The sequence below is a fragment of the Tympanuchus pallidicinctus genome, unplaced genomic scaffold, assembly GCF_026119805.1.
Source record: "Tympanuchus pallidicinctus isolate F22 unplaced genomic scaffold, pur_lepc_1.0 scaffold3, whole genome shotgun sequence".
Classification (NCBI taxonomy): Eukaryota; Metazoa; Chordata; class Aves; order Galliformes; family Phasianidae; genus Tympanuchus; species Tympanuchus pallidicinctus.
Window position 1 is genome coordinate 42,471,869 of NW_026294747.1, and position 17,357 is coordinate 42,489,225.

At 34.5% G+C, this 17,357-nt stretch overlaps 1 protein-coding gene across 2 annotated transcripts in view; it reads left to right on the plus strand.

Annotated features, from left to right (window-relative positions):
• TTC8 (tetratricopeptide repeat domain 8) overlaps positions 1-17,357 on the plus strand; it is a 36,618-nt gene that overhangs the window by 6,425 nt on the left and 12,836 nt on the right. The window contains exons 2-8 of one of the 2 annotated variants that reach the window (XM_052693888.1): positions 761-790; positions 5,367-5,487; positions 7,011-7,074; positions 7,226-7,385; positions 8,195-8,284; positions 10,951-10,995; positions 16,968-17,053. In XM_052693888.1, coding sequence (XP_052549848.1) covers positions 761-790; positions 5,367-5,487; positions 7,011-7,074; positions 7,226-7,385; positions 8,195-8,284; positions 10,951-10,995; positions 16,968-17,053 — 596 coding nt within the window. Of the gene's footprint in view, positions 1-760; positions 791-5,366; positions 5,488-7,010; positions 7,075-7,225; positions 7,386-8,194; positions 8,285-10,950; positions 10,996-16,967; positions 17,054-17,357 lie in introns of those variants that run through there. The other variant, XM_052693889.1, reaches the window with a different exon arrangement.

Consider the following 17,357-nt stretch of genomic DNA (forward strand, 5'->3'; position numbering starts at 1 on the left):
TCCTTGCAATAGAAGCTAACAGAACATTGAACAACAACATAAATATGACGACAGCTACACAAACTTTTATAAATCACATGTCCTTTTGTTAGTATTTAGCTACATTCACCTCAAGTTTTAAGCATCCACAAGTTTCTACTGGTTAGTTTGTGAAGTTCCTTTGTCTGGATTTCTCTTTTAGTGTATTGGATGATGCAGAAAGACAGCATGATTGTCTGGTATGCAATGAACACATCACTTCCATCATAAGTGTACAAAAAATCTGTATTACAGAAAGAAAATCCCTTTTATGCACCTGAGAGACATCAGTGTCAGCACCACCAGCAATTAACAAGGTTTTATTATACAGGATTTCTAAAGCACGTCTTAAATACTTAACTTTTGAGAGATTTGCTTATGTCTTGCATTGCTTTATTTTTTAAATGAAAACAGACCATCTTTCAGTTTTGTTCATTGGTAATCTTAGTTTTGGCAAACATGATACGTCAGAAGCAAGAAAAGATATGGTATCTGAAAAAAAAAAAAAAAAGCACTTGCTGCAAGTCTGCTTTCATTTTGTAAATTACTGCTGAACTCAGGAACATGTAAGTTAAGGTAATGCAATAAAACGGAAATTTGGATATATGTATCACAGGAAGTGTTTGTGCAAGATGAGGAGGTCACAGAATATTTTGTTTTAGTTTTGCAATTCCTTGTTTTATCTAATCATTGTTCTTATTGTTTAATATTTCTGTTCTTTAAGTTCTGTCTTCTCTTTCAGGAGCATGATACTGGATACTCTGCATTTCAGGTAACACTCTTCCCATTAATATAATTATTAGGTGCAATAATTAGGAAAAAAATCTATTATACTGAATAATATTTTTTTAATTGTTACATCCTTGATGATATAAGTGTGTTTTTCGTCATTGTTAAGGCAAGAGATTTAATAAGAGGTATTTTAAATAGGCAGGCTTTACAGTAAGTAAAGTTATGTTTCATGTATTTCTTTAGATTTATTCAGCAGTTCAGTAGCTCAGCACTGAGTCTGTATTGAAAAGAAAGGCCTTCATCATCTGGTGAGATTGGGAAAAAATACAACATGTATTTCACAAATAGAACATTTATGTTCTCAGGGCTCAGGTTTACGTTTCTGGTAAATCTAGTGTAATGGTGGGCTGTTAGCCCTGCCCTTGCTGTTCCTACAGCTCATTCTCCTTGCCTGCCTTTTCTGTAGATTATGAAACCCTGAAGCTGCGTGGTGATGCTTCGCTCAGTTGATGTAAGACAGGGTAATTGAATAGTTTTCATTCTGCCTATATTACTGCTAGATTACTGCACTGGGAAGAATAGCAATGTGCAGATTGCAGCTTCTTTTAGCTCTAGCCCACAACATTATGTTTTACAGGTCTCTTATTAATTCCAGTGAAATCATATAAGTTGTTTGCATACAAGATGATTTAAAGGAACTACTGATAGATATCTTTTTAACTTTAAAAATTATGCTTCACAAGGTAGTTGCTACATTCTGTTGTTGTTAAGATTCTATAGTCTATGGTATAAAATTTGTGGTAATGAAGCATTATTGCAATAATGGAACTCCAAATGAAAGGGAAATGAAAATATGTTCAGATTTAGATTTTAAGTTTTTTTGTTTTTTTTTTTAAACTTGATTTTTGGCCTTTTCAGGAACAAAGTAAAGATACTTATTTGATTCACCAACAAATCAATTCCAAGGAATTAAGTGAAACACAAGGGTATTTAACATCAACACTCTTCTTTCTGGAGTTTAGGCTTCTAAAGGAATACTGTAGTACATTTATTGTATTATGATGCCTAAGCGCTACAGTCAGAAGGGTCAACGTGGTAGAAGAGCAATACAGGGGTGTAGGAGCAAAGAGACTAACACAAATGGAATGATATGAAAAAGGAAAAGTGCTCACCCATCTCTGAAGACTGAGGTTTGCAGGGAAAACTCCACAAAGGAGGAATCTCCAACCAGAGATCCTTATAGAGTGGCAGTCAGCCTTTAAATGGGGTCTAAGAGAGGTGCAGCCAGCCTCCACCCCTTCTGGTCACATAGCTGAATTGCCTTCACCTGTGCTCCCTGGGCTGACCATCTTTTTCCCAGGTGCTCAATCAGTGATTCATTCTGTGACTCAACAGTTACCATACAATAACATATTCCTTCCCAGTTTAGTACTTATTATTGTATGGTTATGTTCTGATTACGAGGCAAAAATGCAAGTCTCCTTCATAAACACCAGGCACGTGGCTTGTCACAGAACAAAAAATATGGATCCCGCAGAGAGAGAGCAGATAATACAAATGAAATCTGATACAGCAGTTTGAGTGGACAAACTTGTGCTAGCTAGAGATGTAAATAATATTTTTATGTTGCTACTTGGAAATACATGCACTTATTGTCTTGGCTATTTGTGATTATGTTAGTCTTCCTCTCAATGGTGGCAGTGTGGCTCTTCCAGTTTTATGCTTTGCTAATTTTAATTTTAGTTGGCATTTTTTAGTTTCTGCTTTAGTTTCAAACTCTTGTAGGTTTCTGCTGAGCAAAATGTCTGTACATTAGAATATGGTTAATTACTATAATTGTGTACTTATGAAGAAAAATGTTAAATATTTTCTGGATAACCAAAAACTGCAACACAGAAGGCAGGTTTCTAAACCCAGGAATACCGGTATAAATTCTCTGTGTAAAGCCTGTGAGAGATGAAATTACTGAGCTTTGAACAATGCACGTGTTATGTGATAAAGGACAACTTTATGAATAAAAGGCACCCAATATTTCTGTGAGGGGTCTGTTTTAAAACAGAAAGGTACATCTGTGAGGTTTTCTTTTAAAAAGTAAATCAAGTCACATACTGTAGTTATAATAAAGTTTTGTGACTTCTTATGAATAAATAGCAAAGATTTTTATGGGCAAAAAGAATATCAAAACTTTCACTTAATTCTTCTTTTAAAAAAAAAAAATCTTTCCTTCATCTCCCTTTGTGTTTATATATCAATGTACATTTATAATTCCATTTTGCAAGCCATGATTTTTCAGATATTTAGAAGGACTCTGTGTATATGTAGTAAAGATACTTTTGTTTCAGATGGGTCATATTACTAGTAGTTAAGATTTTTTTTCCCAAGGTAAGTGTCATATTTCTGTAGTTTAAGTAATGAATTTGACATTTTTCTCTGTCTTGCTGCTCTGACCAAGGGTCCTTACACAAACATTGCTATAGGCAATACTCTGATCTACAGTGTGGTTACTAATAAAGGAATAGTGCATGAAATTCAAGGTTGTTAGCTGTGAAGCCCCAAAGTAGGAGCTGAACACTGTAAAAGCAGCCTAAGAACTATTTTTCATCACAGATTTGTGTCTGAAAATCAGAAGACATACTGCTTTTAAAAACATGTTTTCTGGTCTTTGTTATTGGGAAAATCAGAATGATACATCTATGTCTGTGTTAAGAACTGTCCTGATTTAGTGATTAGAGAAGTTGCTGCTTTCAATTCCCAGAAAAAGATCCTTAGTATGAGCAGCTTTTTGTATCTTTAGTAATAGATAAGTGTTTGACTTATCCTGAGAGCTCTAATTTCAGCATATTCTCTATATAGACTCGATTATGTTCACTTCAGACATGTATGTCTTTGAAAAAGGCAGAATACCACGAAGGTTTTTGTTTTTTTTTTACAAAACAGTCTCAAACCTACGTAGTTTTCTAGAATAATGAAAAATGGTTGAGGATACTGAATATCTGACTGCAAGTATAAATGATAGTTACAGATTGTCAGCCAACATAAGAATAAACAAAAAGATGATAAAGCAAATCTGGATTATGTCTGTCTGGCCTACATTCAAATCATCCTGCCCTGTTCCTTCTTATTTGAACAAAGGTTTCTAATTGTGCCTGAACTGGCTGCCTAAATACCTTCTTAGCTCCTGCTTGGAAGCAAATGAGAGCTAAATATTTTAACATTTTTAAGTATACTTTTTTTTTTTTTTGGCAGGCAATTATAACGCTGCATAGAAAAATTACATGATATAAAGGTAGATGAAGGCATGGTCTGAGAACTGATGAACAAGAGGTGTCCCATTAAATAATGACTTACATCATGAAATCTATCTGTTATTTAAAGAGTAAGCACTTCCATGTATTTGACCTTCAGTTCCATTAAAAGTAGCATCACTCTATTTCTATTCTGAAATGCTTCCTTAGCAAATATTAATGGTTCTTGGGTTGTAGCCCATGTCAGAAAAGCAACAAATCAGATTATTTTGATAGAAAAATTTACTTTGGAAAATTTATGATGACCTTTTCAATATCTGAAGGAAGACCAGTGGTTGATCTTTTGGCTCACTTTATCAGGCCGGTTCTATGAGTACATTTCAGAGATACCAAGTTATCAAGGAAGTGATTGGATTTATGGTTATTTTGTTGGTACTGCTGTATGAAGTACCAACTGGTACTGTTTGTTTTCCCCCCACTGATTTGCTCTCTCTGCAGACTACATGAGAGTTGTCACATAGTGTAAGATTGTGCTTGCCTTTCCACACTGCTCACATCCCCAAGACACTTAATGCAGTAATTTGTCAGTTAAGGTCACTAACAAGTTCTCCAGTAATCTCACAATCTGAGATATGCAGTCTATAGATTTTACAGCTGATGCTCTGAACAAAGGAGTTTTAGATTATCTTTTTAAAGGCTTGTAGATACTTAATGCTACAGTAATTAAAAGATTACTGGTTAAAAGATTTTCCTTCTTTCTCCACTGATGCCTTGGAAAGGCATTACTTTGCATTATAATGGCTTTACTTACCTTCCTCTCCCATCCCAATATAAATAAGGTGTCTGTCAGCTGTGGGTTTTGAAAAGCACTTGTAGCTGAGTATGTCTTCAAAAACTTGAGATCTCAGTTGCCCATGACATAACTTAGTCCTAACTTTCATCAGGCATGAAATTCTGTCCTCCAGATTCAGTGACTATAGCTGTTCCACTCCAAAAGAGTTGTCTAACGTCTAATCGCATTTTTAACTCTGTCAAGCAACTGTATGATTAGAGTAGCAGGAAGGCCACTAGTATGCTTGCCTTGATTGGCAGGACAAGCAGCACATGAGCCTACTGGACCTACTTGACTATGTAGGCTCCCCATGTGCTGAGGCCACACTTGAAGCTGCACTTTTGTCCTGAATGTTAAGCAACTCTGACTGTACATGCAGCATTAGGTCTGCTTACAGTGAATGTTCAGCTATACCCCATTGTTAAAATCAACAGCTTATTCAAGCTTACTAAGGCTTTGTTATTTTATTTTAAAAGGCAAAATTGCTGTTTAAATTATTTAATTAAAGGTGCTTTTCCTTTTCCTTTATCCTTATTCAGGCTGCCTGGAGCCTGAAAACACGAGCTTTGACAGAAATGGTATATGTGGATGAAATTGAGATGGATCAAGAAGGAATAGCAGAGATGATGCTAGATGAAAATGCCATTGCTCAAGTCGCACGTAAGAACAACTTTCTCTTAAGTATGTTGAAGCAACAGGAACTGTTCTGGTCAGGATTGACATCAGTCATGAAACAGTATGTGCTGAGGTGAGGTGATGTATTATGGCTTTTAGCTATTGTTGCGAGGATAGTTTTCAGTTGCTTTCTGATTGCATTGATCACATGATTTTGATAAGTTTAGGCCTGGATTTTAGACAGCGTTTTGTCAGTTTTTCTTCTAAATCCCTTTACTCACTAGGTTTTTTTTCCCATAACTTGATTTCTTTTACTCCTTTCTGGCTTCTTCTCCACTGGGAAATGAGAGAAATATATGCCCTTTATGCACTATGAATCCCATCCTTGTTCCTAGTTAATTTTAGATAGAACCACTACCAGTGACTATTGCAAGATGACAGGCAGAAATGCTTGATATCAGCCTGGCTTAAGAAAACTAGAAAGTATTTAGATTGAGTTAAACGTTATCTGTTTGCACAAGTCTAACTTTCTGCTTGAGCAGTGAAATGGTGGTGTCTCAAAGGTAATTACATCCTGAAGATGAGAGAAAGAGAGAAGAATGAAAAAAAGGGCAGACGTGAGGTTTTATACTGGTAAAAAAATAAAGTCAACAAACTAGCTACATATCAGTATAACTTCAGTTCTTTGAAATGTTTGAAATAAGAACTGTTTGTAAGTACATAGATAATAAATAGATGATTTGTCAAGAACTGCCTTTTTTAACATAAATCTCATTTCCTTCTGTACATCTTGACAAAGCAGTGGACACACCAGCAAACGAATATATATCATACCACGCTTTTAACCAGATTTTTAAAATCAAGTCTTACATATTCTTATGAGAGGCTACAAAAATTATAATAGCATCTCAATAAAGGTGATGGAAAATCTATATTAATGATCTAGTAATTCTTAATGATCTAATGTCAAAACATTAAAAGTTGTGAGAAAGCCTGCTGAAGGCTTTTGCCAAGTCCAGGTGTTATTCTAACACGGGGTAGAAAATAAACCTTTTTAAAATAGCTTGATCTTACAATTCCAATAGCCTTTATTTCTTAAATACTATTCTGAGATGTTCTTCTTGAGAGGACAGTCTGTAGTATGTGTACAATGACAAAATTGCCTGCCTTCCCTGAGGAGAAGGGTTCAAATAACAACTTAAACTAATAAAGTGAATGTTGTACAGATACTAGAGAAGAGTTATTTGAAATCAATAGCATTTCTTTAGGAAAAGTAAAGAGGAACAGCACATACTTCACATCTGTAGAAAAAGGATGAAAGATGGAACTACAGGAATAGTATACAGAATATTAGTTTTTCCCATGTTCATGATGGCCTGTTTCTTGCAATAATCTAACAATTTACTGATTGTGCAGTTTGTTTCTTGTTGTCTTCCTTCTCTGGTGCTATGACTGCCCAGTTTGAGCAAGGAAATCTTCCATTTATTGTAAGACATAGGCATTTTTTAAAGACCCTTGTAAAGAGTGCAGTATCTCAAGTTGAAGTGAGCAATGCTCTTATTTTATAGGACCAGGAACATCTTTGAAACTCCCTGGAACTAGCCAAGGTGGAGGCCCCAGCCCAGCGGTTAGGTATGTCATCTTTTTTTTTTTAATATGATCAGTTGCACGTAAGCAAATCCTAAATTTAGCTTCTAAAAATGAAATATTTCAGATATAAGTGCTTAAAATCTCCATCAGTAAATTCCAGTTGACATGAGGATAATGTGCTTAATATCTTCAGGCCAGTAACTCAGTCAGGAAGACCTATTTCAGGATTTGTGAGACCAAGTACACAAAGTGGACGGCCAAGTACTATGGAACAGGCTATAAAAACACCTCGAACAGCTCTAACAGCTCGTCCAATCAGTAGTGCTTCTGGGAGATATGTCAGGCTAGGAACGGTAAGTTGCCTGACTCTTCTTAGAAAGACAGCTTTCTTGATCATTCTTGATCATCTGGGACAGATGACTTTGTATTTGAAATAAAGCTGCATCTAAACTCTGTTTGAAGGACGTCAGCATTTCTATTTAAATTGTTTCCAGAGTCGAGTGTAGAAATATTACCTCATTAGTTTGCTAGTGTGTTCATGAACAAAATATACATCAATCCACAGGTTCACAAAAATTAACAGAAATCCACAAATTTACAAGTTTTGTGAGACCAATTTTTATTCAGATTAGTGAAAGGACTATAGCATGACTTTGCCATAAGCATGCTGAAACCTCCAAGTTCAGTATAAAGTATATTAGTTTGATTCTGATCTGTCGGCCAAATTAATACACTGCAACTGGCACGAATGTTTACTACCAATTAACACCATATTATTTACAAATTCTCACTATCATGAGTATGAACTGGTCTCCTTAAACCTGTCTGGAAGATTTTTTTTGTCCCATATCTCACCTGACTTCAGTCCGTATAACAGTGCAAGCTGCATGCCTTGGCACACTGTGGAAATAGTGAAGAGAGGGAAGTAAAAGGTAATTCCAGAATGTAGTTCGTGCAGCCTTTTTCAGGGTGTGTATGGGAGTAGGACATATTCCTGACTTTCAGAGTAGATGAAAATCACTAAGACGAATCCCTATGACAAAGCAGAATTCATATACAACTGCATTGTTTTTCATCTTTTTGGTATGTTGCTAATATTTTCAGAAATTTCTGGAAAAGTGTAGGGGTTCTTCCCACTTAAAAGCCTGTTTCTTCCCTTCAGGCTTCAATGATAACAAATCCAGATGGCCCTTTCATAAATGTGTCTCGACTGAATTTATCAAAGTATGCTCAAAAACCCGAACTGGCAAAGGTATGTAACTATTTTGGTTATCACTGTGATATCTGTTTCTAATTTTCTGGCATCATTCTTATGAAGCTGTACATGGGATTGGGCACAGAAACAATGAAGAACTGTGTTCAAGATGTAAAATTGAGAAAAATTGTATTTTACTTATCTTATATGCTCTGGCAGTGGTTAGCAGGCTTGAAATTAAAAATATGAAAAAAGTGTCAAGAGGAAAAAAACACAGCAGAATACTCCTAAGTTAGCTTCCCCATTCTAAAACATTAGTACATATGTTTTCATATGTGGTTAGCAATTCATTTGCTTTCTCAAGCTGCTTTTTAAAACTTGATTTAGATAGTAATTTCTAATCTTGCTAAATAATGAAAGACTTGCAAACTATCATATCCACTGCAGGCAACTACAAGCCAGTTCTTTTTCATTTTGGAAGAAACTGCAGGTCTTTTGTTCAGTTATGCTCTTGTTAGCAATCACTCAGCACACATATTCTTAACCCGCTAGAGTTTATAAAATAGGGAGAATGTAAGAAACCTGTAAGGATTAAGGAACACAAGATACGTCTCTAGGAAATTAAGCTTAGATCTTCTTAAAGACAGCTAGGTTTTATTTTTTCTTTGATAAACGTATATACTATTTAAGTAGGTAGGTTAACTTTCAGACAAAGTATTTATTCTTGGCAACAGCTCTCAAGAATGCAAAACAGATATTTTTAACAATTTTTTAGTCGGCATTTTCTGGGAAGATGGAGTAACTCTGTCCTTCAATTTCATGTGAAAAGAAGCTTAAGCCAAAAAATATAAATCAGCAGTCCTCATGGAAACATCCATAGGCAGCAAGTGTACTTGTCAGTATTACAAAGCTAATACATTGTGACATTAATGTTTCACATAGAATGTAAGATCTGAGTTTAAATTTGGATCTACATGGATTTGTAACTTTTTTTTAACAGAATAAGACAGCATTAAGGCTAAAGCTAAAGCAAGGAGGTGAGACTACAGACTGTACTTTTGTGTTGAGTATCATTGAAGTTTTAAAACTCTTTGAGCTGTCACTTCTCTGAGGTGCAAGATAACAAAAAATCCTCCAATTCTTAAATTCACATAGCTACTTTTCGTATTCATGTTGGTATTTACTTCTCCTATATACTTCTTCCTTATGTTTGGAAAGTGTGTGCATCATCTCTTTTAAAATTAGAATATCTATTTTTAAATTGCTTGGCTATGTCCTGCTAGTTTTTGAAATATAAAGGAATGGACAAAGTTTGCTAAGTCACTTGTCTCTGCCTGTAGCTAGCATCAGCCCTGTAAAGGACTATTGCAGGAAACACCATATTAGATGTAGGACTTATCACCTTTCCCCAGAGAGAACTGCTATTAATTCTCTGTTAGCAGTTGGTTGCTGCTAGGAAACAGGAAGTTTTATCTTCTTTAGCTTTTGGTTTTTTAATAGAATTACTAAGATAATTCTAGTTTATTTTTATCTACGTAAATGTAGAGTCATTTAAATCCTTTTGAAGGTCATGTATATAGATAGATAGCCACAGTAAATTCCTCATGCTGGCCAGCCAAGAAAATAACATCTTAATCACTTTTAGATTTACTCTTGCTCATTTTTTTCCTTATTATTGAACTAGTAGAGAAGGTGTGCTACTCCTTCTTAGTTTTCCATTCTTTTGCTATTTTCACTTCTATTTACCTTATAAATAAATGTCTATTCTAATTTTCCTGTAAATGCATTTTTAGTAATCATTCTTTACTTTATTTGATCATCTGTACAGATGCATTTCTGAACAGAAGAAATGTTGTGGTTTACTTCCTCACCAGACAGGACAACTTATTTGTAGTTTTCTAGTTTCCTGAAGGTGGATCTGGGCTAACATTTTCATCTAGGGAAGTTTAGGTTTTTGTTTTAATGGATACTATGAGCAGCAATTAAGACCTGAGATTTATATGGTCAGAAGGGTCAATTTTCAAAAAAATCACACTATTCAGCCATTACTGCCTCACTACATTTCTGGCTTCAAGACTGCCTTTAGAAATCTAGTTTCTTCCAACATCATTATATTCACTTTAAATACCAACTCTGTTAGCTGTTACGTATTTCTTAGTATTCCAGTTTAGAACAGCTAGAAGGTAGCACTAACCATTTAGTTTTATAAGGGGCTAATCAAAAACTAAGCAAAAATGCAATTGTTGTAGTATTACTAGCAGTTAGCATAGCACAGGAAACGTTACTATTTTAAGCTTTGTTATGATTATGGTGTGTACGAATTTCAGAAACATGATATCGTTAGCATTTATCATTTATGAATAAAAAGGCATTTTTTCTTTTACAGATCCCCAAATTTCGTAGCTTATAGATTGTTTTGTTTTTTTTTTCTTAAGACATGTAATGCTCAGCTTTACTTTTAGTTTTAAGGACCAAAGCTTAAAAATGCCAATCTCTTGGATCAAGTTAAATTAATTTCCTGTAATAACAATGTAGCACATCAACAGATTCTGTCCATTCAGGTCTTAGTGACATGTATATTTCAGCTGATGAAATGTATAAATATAATTGCTTGCACAAAGAATTATTTTCTACTGGATGTAATCAAGATTCTGAATTACTTTTAGATAACATTTACTATTTTTCACTTTCAAATATAATTGTTTTAAATATTCCTCTGACAGGCACTGTTTGAATATATTTTTCACCATGAAAATGATGTTAAAAATGTGAGTAATTCATATATTCCATTTTCAGTTTTTATTAAGTATCATTCTGTTATTTCTTTTAGTATTCTATTCTATTTTGAGGATTGAGGTAGTGCAATTTTGAGGTAGTGCAATTATAATTGAGGATCCAGGTAGTGCATCATATCTTAATACAGAAGTGCAAATACCAAGACATTGATTATTCCCTTTTCTTTTTTTTTTTTTTTTTTTTTTGAAAAGCAAAATATTCTAATACTGTAAAATTAGATCCCTTATCTATCAATATGGTAAGATTCCCATACTTAATGATTTCACATTTACAGAATTTACTGAAGTCTGAGCAGTAGTACACATCAGGTTATTGAACTGTCTAGAAGATTCAGAGCATTCAAGGCCTGACATTAAGTGATAGAACATAGCCTTTTACAAGAAGAAGGTGAAGGTCAAGTAGCTAGTTATTGTCATGAGCATTGTTTGACATCTCAAGCCACTGAGATTGTTGCTTATGCATTTGAGTGTGTGGAAATGAAATGTATTAACTACAGAAAAATAAAATATCAAAAGAAGTTCGGACACTTTTGTTAGAAATGTAATTCCGTAGCATTGAGGTGTTCTGTAGTCTCACGGGAAATGGTATATTGTCCATACCATTGTCTATAACATATTTTCTCCACAAGTTTTCCTAATGACATAGTTTGCTGTTCAAAATTTTTCTTCTGCTGTTCTTCATATGTTGTTCCACTGAGTTGGAAGATCAGATTTGAGTACAAATTTAAGCTTTGTTTAAGCTTTCAGAAATAAAGGTTGCAGATTTTTTTTGGCAGCTCATCCAGGGAAATAATTAGTTTACTGAATAAATAAAGTGTCAGAATATTTCCGTACTCTATTGGATATATGTATCGAGTTGAGATAGAATCAAAATTTCTGCTTGAAGTTTCTATCAGAGAATTGCTAGTGTCAGTAGTGCATTCTGCTGGACTCCTAACTGGTGTGTGATTAGATATGAAGTTAAACACCAATGCTACATCTTTGATACTGTCATTTTCGACAATTAATAACACATAAATATATTCAGTTGTTGACAGCGCAGATCAGAATCAATTCCAAATGTACTGCTATGTGGAGCTTTTAATCTAGTATCAAATGATTCTAGTGGTACACTCTCAATTTATCGCATAGCATTTTTCTAAGAGGATTGAATTGCAATGCACTGTTAATCCAAAATGTGGTTGAACCAGTAAGTGCAATTGTCAGATACATCAGAGAGAAACTGCAGTTAGCATTTACATATTCTCATAAACAACATCAAGGGCCTGTTTTTTATGCCTCTAATAATTGGAACGCTCTTTGTTTGTTACTTGGAACTCTGTTCACTAAGAATTGGTCACAGAACATAACCCATACTTGAAGGATCATCAGTCTGGTCAGATAATTTCATATAATGCAAGTAATTTTCAAGCTCTCCAAAAAAAAAAAATGCTCTTACAAGAATTCTACTGCATGTGCCTTGAAATCTCTGCTGAGAGTCCAGGATTACTGACTGACTTATAAGAAAAGTTTTGACTGTGATTTTATATGCACCCTAGCCACTTCAGTAAATCTTAAAGCAAAGAAGTGTTGGTGTTGCTTAGTTACCACTATTAATTGTATAATGATAGAGGGCTTGACACTTTTGGTTAATGATAGCATTTTGCCCATGAAAAAAATATGTCTTAGTTCACAGTACAAGGTGCCTTTAGTTTGCAATGGCTTTTACTAAAGTTTTTTTGGGACTGTTCAGTTTGCTTACTCGTGCCTGAGTCTATTTATCTTTTGTTCTGCTCTTTCTTCTCTACTATTTTCAATGCAGTTCAGTTCTCCAAGCTGTCCTTCCTTCCTTTTGAATCTCATCTGCGTGAAATTTTCATGAACTGAAAAGTAAATAATTTCTGCTTTAACTCAGCTGTGTCACTGTTTATTCACCCTTGCTAACAAAGACATTTCACTGATTCGTTTTCTCCCTTCTCCCTGAAAAGATTGTGATCATTTTGGATTCAGTAGACATGTCAATGGTTTAAAATTTGACTGGAATCTGACTTGATCATGCAGCATTCAGTTATATTTCTTGCATCTTTGGAAAAAACAGCTTTCTGCATAAGATGAGAAGAAAAAGCTTGGAAAGGGCTTAGATCAAACCCTGGGAAATTGGCTGTGTGACTGCACTGATGGAAGAGCCTCTACTAGCAACCTATCTGCATGGTTAGAATTTAAAGATGATTTCCTGCAGTTTTACAAATAAAACACAAAAGTAACAGTGAGGGTATGTTCCTTCATCACCCTGCTGATCTGAAACAGTGTGTTTTCAACTGCATTATTATTTTAAAAGCAAAGGCAGCAGTTCTATTACTTTGCTTCTGTTTAGTATTCAACCAGTCTATAGAAAGAAAAAAAATGTCGTGGCAATTTCAGTTGGGAATATCATTAATCAGCGTGCATTCAACCACACAAATAACGCTAAGAAATCAGTTTACATTAACGGTAAATATATCTGCAATCTGTCAATTGTCATAACGTGGGGGAAGGAAGAAGAGCAGGGAGCTTATTCGGCATGTGGAAACACATTCAAAAATTCTTTCACCTACCTTAATGAAATACTAATACTTCTAATACTTATCTGAAGAAACTCCTATTACCCTATGCATTATTGTTCTTTACTTATTCTGTTTTGAAGACATACACTTTCTATATTCCTTGAGTATTTCTAAATGCCATTTTATGGTCTGTGTGCCATAAGAGCAGAGCAGTTGAAAAGACTTGACCAGAAATAGTTGAGTTTCTACTTATTTCAACAGTAGTCCGTGACATTGTATCCTACCACTGTTTGTAGGTAGATGATGAAAGCCACATATTTTGACTTGAGGCAGAACAAAGAATGTACAATATGTCCTTGGGTCCAGAAATAAAAACCTGTGATGCACTCTTGTTCTTTATAATAATTTGAAGTTTATACACTTCAATACAAATCTATTTATAATGGAATTATGTAAGATTTACAAACCACAGAATTTCAGAAGACACTCATCCAAATAAATTGTTTTAAATGAACCATGGTTGATGTCATTTACTCAGCTGCTTTCTAGATTATCCTGTGTCAGCTTGCCTGTATGTAAGAATTTAGTCAATAACAGTTGCTGGGAGAATTGTTTCTATCCAACATCATGTGAAAGAAGCAATAGATGCCTCCTATTGTTTCCATGTATGTAATTTCTTGCTGCGTGCACAATGCCAAGAATGAAATAACTGAGTTTGAAATAAATATATGTTTACTGATTTAATTTTGCAATACCATAGTGTAATACATACATAATATAATACAGCTTGTAGGACTGTAGTAATATAGCACAGTTTAGTTAAGGAGAGTAATTGTTAAAAAAACAAATTTAGTCTTTAAATTTAGACTTTAAAAACTCTCAGAATCATGCTAAATATAGCATGAAAGACCTCCCAGGATTAAGGCTGTTGATGATAGAGACTCCTGCATTCATGAATAAATATGCTAAATGTTCTAAGAGTCACAGTCTCAGCTGACCAGTATTCCCAGATGATATATGCTAGTGTGTAACTCTGTCTTAAAATTAATTAAAACTATTTCACAATCCTTTTTTTCTTTTTTTTTTTTTTCCCCCCTGCTACATTACAAGTAAAAATCCTTGAAAGTAGGTAACAGTATCTGTCAATCTACAGTCTTCACTGTCTTTCTCTATGAGATATTACTATGACTGTACCAATACTCAGCAATACACAGGGCTGCAGGACACTTTGAACACTTAGTACTGTTATTATAGTTTTTAAATGAATGTGCTGTGCAGTTTGAACATTAATTTGTACCTAAACTGTGTGATTGAAAAAGAAGTTTGTATCAGAATGAAGTTGAAATATTTTGAAAGTTTGTTTTAACAAACTAACATTTCAAAGGCCACACTGTCAAAAGAATTCATTGTAATACCATCAGAAATTCTTAACTACTGGTGTGCAGGAATCTGATGCTGATACGCATAAAGACTTTTTGGGCAAACACTGCAGAAATGTTGATAATATTTGTGGGTTTTGTGATTACATGTAAAAGATCAGGAATAGGATATTCCTACTCCTTTCCCATTTCCTTAACAGAAAAGTATAAAAACAGGACTTACTGAGTTTCAGAAACTAATTTCAGAATAAAGTTGTGCTTTGTTTCTTGATGTCTTAAGATCACAGTAAGATTCCAAGATCTGCACTAACAGCAAAAGTACTCTTGTTATGTTCTACTATGCCTGAAGCAGTCTTAGTTCCTACTTTCCAATAGCAGCCAGAATTGTTAGCCTTGCATAAAATAGTTTTCAGAAATAATTAGGATACCAGAAAGAAAGCTGAATGTGTAGCTACAGAAGGGATGGCTGTTTGAAATTCAGGCCTTCTTTTTGAATCCTTGTCACCAGAGTGCTCTAAGGAAGGCTCTTTAAAGTATGTTATTTATAGAATGATCCTTAATTCTTTTATGTGACTGCTTGTGGCCTGTTTGAAAGAGGTGTGGTATCTGACAGATGCACACATTCTTTACCAATTTGAAATCTCAGCTGCTTTCCAGAATTTTCCCAGTGAAGCATACCAGTATAGAATTGCTTATATACCTTCAGTTTGAAGTATTTGTCTAGAAAGGAAGCGTGATTTTTTTTCTTGAAGCAAGTTTTTCCCCTATGTAGCTGTAGTCCAGGAGTCCTGTTGTGCAATTTACAAAGCTATTTAGAAACAGAAGGCAGCGAAGATAACCTCTGCTATTCTAGGGCTTCTAGGATTCCACATACCTGAAACAAATGGTGACTTCAGGGGTGTAAGCCTTCCTCACTCCTGTCACAGAAGCTGAGATTGACAACTGTCTCTCAGCTTGAGGACATTATCAGAGCAAATCCTTAAACCGAATTGCTACAAAAAATATTCTTTTTCACAGAGGCAAGAGAGAGCAACATGTTTAAGTTTATGCAGTTCCACTGACTTTGCCATTCTTTGTTGATTACTTCAGCCTCAGCTAGCAAAAAACCAAAGGCAGGTGTCACTAAATTAGACTCTGTCGTATTTTAAATATTTGACATTTTTTCCTGGAAACTATTGCTTTCTGTGCAACAAGTTGAGCAGTGCACAGAATTCTTCTACATTTGTAACAGACATCTAGGTCCTTATCTCTGTGATCTATAAAATGCTCATTAAAACAGAGAAAATAATTTCTTCGTTATATTTCTTTATGCTTTAAAGCTTTTAAGACTATTTCCTAAAACAAAAAGGACATTGTGTTATCTTGATATATTCTTGGTAAAACTGGAATTTTGGATAAATAAATATAATATTTGCTTTTTGGTAGCTTTTGGTACAGAAAACATCAGTTTAAGAGAAATCTAAAAATGATAGCTAAAACACAAAAAGCCACAGATTCTGTCTATGATGGCCAATGACAGCACATTGATTAGTCTACCTGTGTTTCCAGTATACCAGGTAGAAGAGATTCTAGAGTTCCACTTTATCAGTAGCTATTTCTTGAGTCTATTTGTCTGTTTTTACTATTGTGTAATTATTTACATAACCTGAGAGTTCCAAGAAGTGGGGGCAGCCTGAATTAGTAATTAGATGACAATTTTTGTAGTATTTCAAACTGGCAAAATAATTTCTTTAGTATATTTCTACTTGTTTTCAACAACTTATCATGAACCAAGAAGGGAAGTCTGGAGTTCTGAAGCTGCAATTTAGGACTCTAATCAAATTAATTTTGTATTTTCTCCTTGCACTACCAGAAACTATTAGGAACAAAGTTATCCTTTTAGCTACTTTATGCAACAAACTGTAAAAATAGAACACAAATCTCTGCACTCACCTCAAGTTTACCAGGACTCTTTGTTTTCTCTTTAGAAAAGTTATGTTGTTTTCTTTTTCTCTATGTAAACATTGAAGATATTAATGTTAAGATGATGGGTTTGTTTTGGAAGGCTCTAGATTTGGCAGCCCTTGCCACTGAACATGCACAATTCAAGGACTGGTGGTGGAAAGTCCAAATTGGGAAGTGCTTCTATAGGTAAGCCGTTGTTCATTTCTTCAGTGCTCAGTGAGTGAAAGTGCAGGACCTGAGCTGCTGTGTGCTGAAGAGTGAAAAATAGTTCAGTGGTTTTTAGTTAGAAAGGTTTGTTCTTTAATACAAGGAGATTATGGTCTGCTACTGAAGGTAAAAGAGCCAATATTGAGTACCTTTAAATAACTAAATTATTTGCAGCTTCAACTTCATTAAAGATTTTTGAAGTCATTGTATGAAGAGTCAGTAAATAAACAAAACTACTGTTAACAGAATGAACGTGAGAATATTGGCTTGAGAAATATATCTG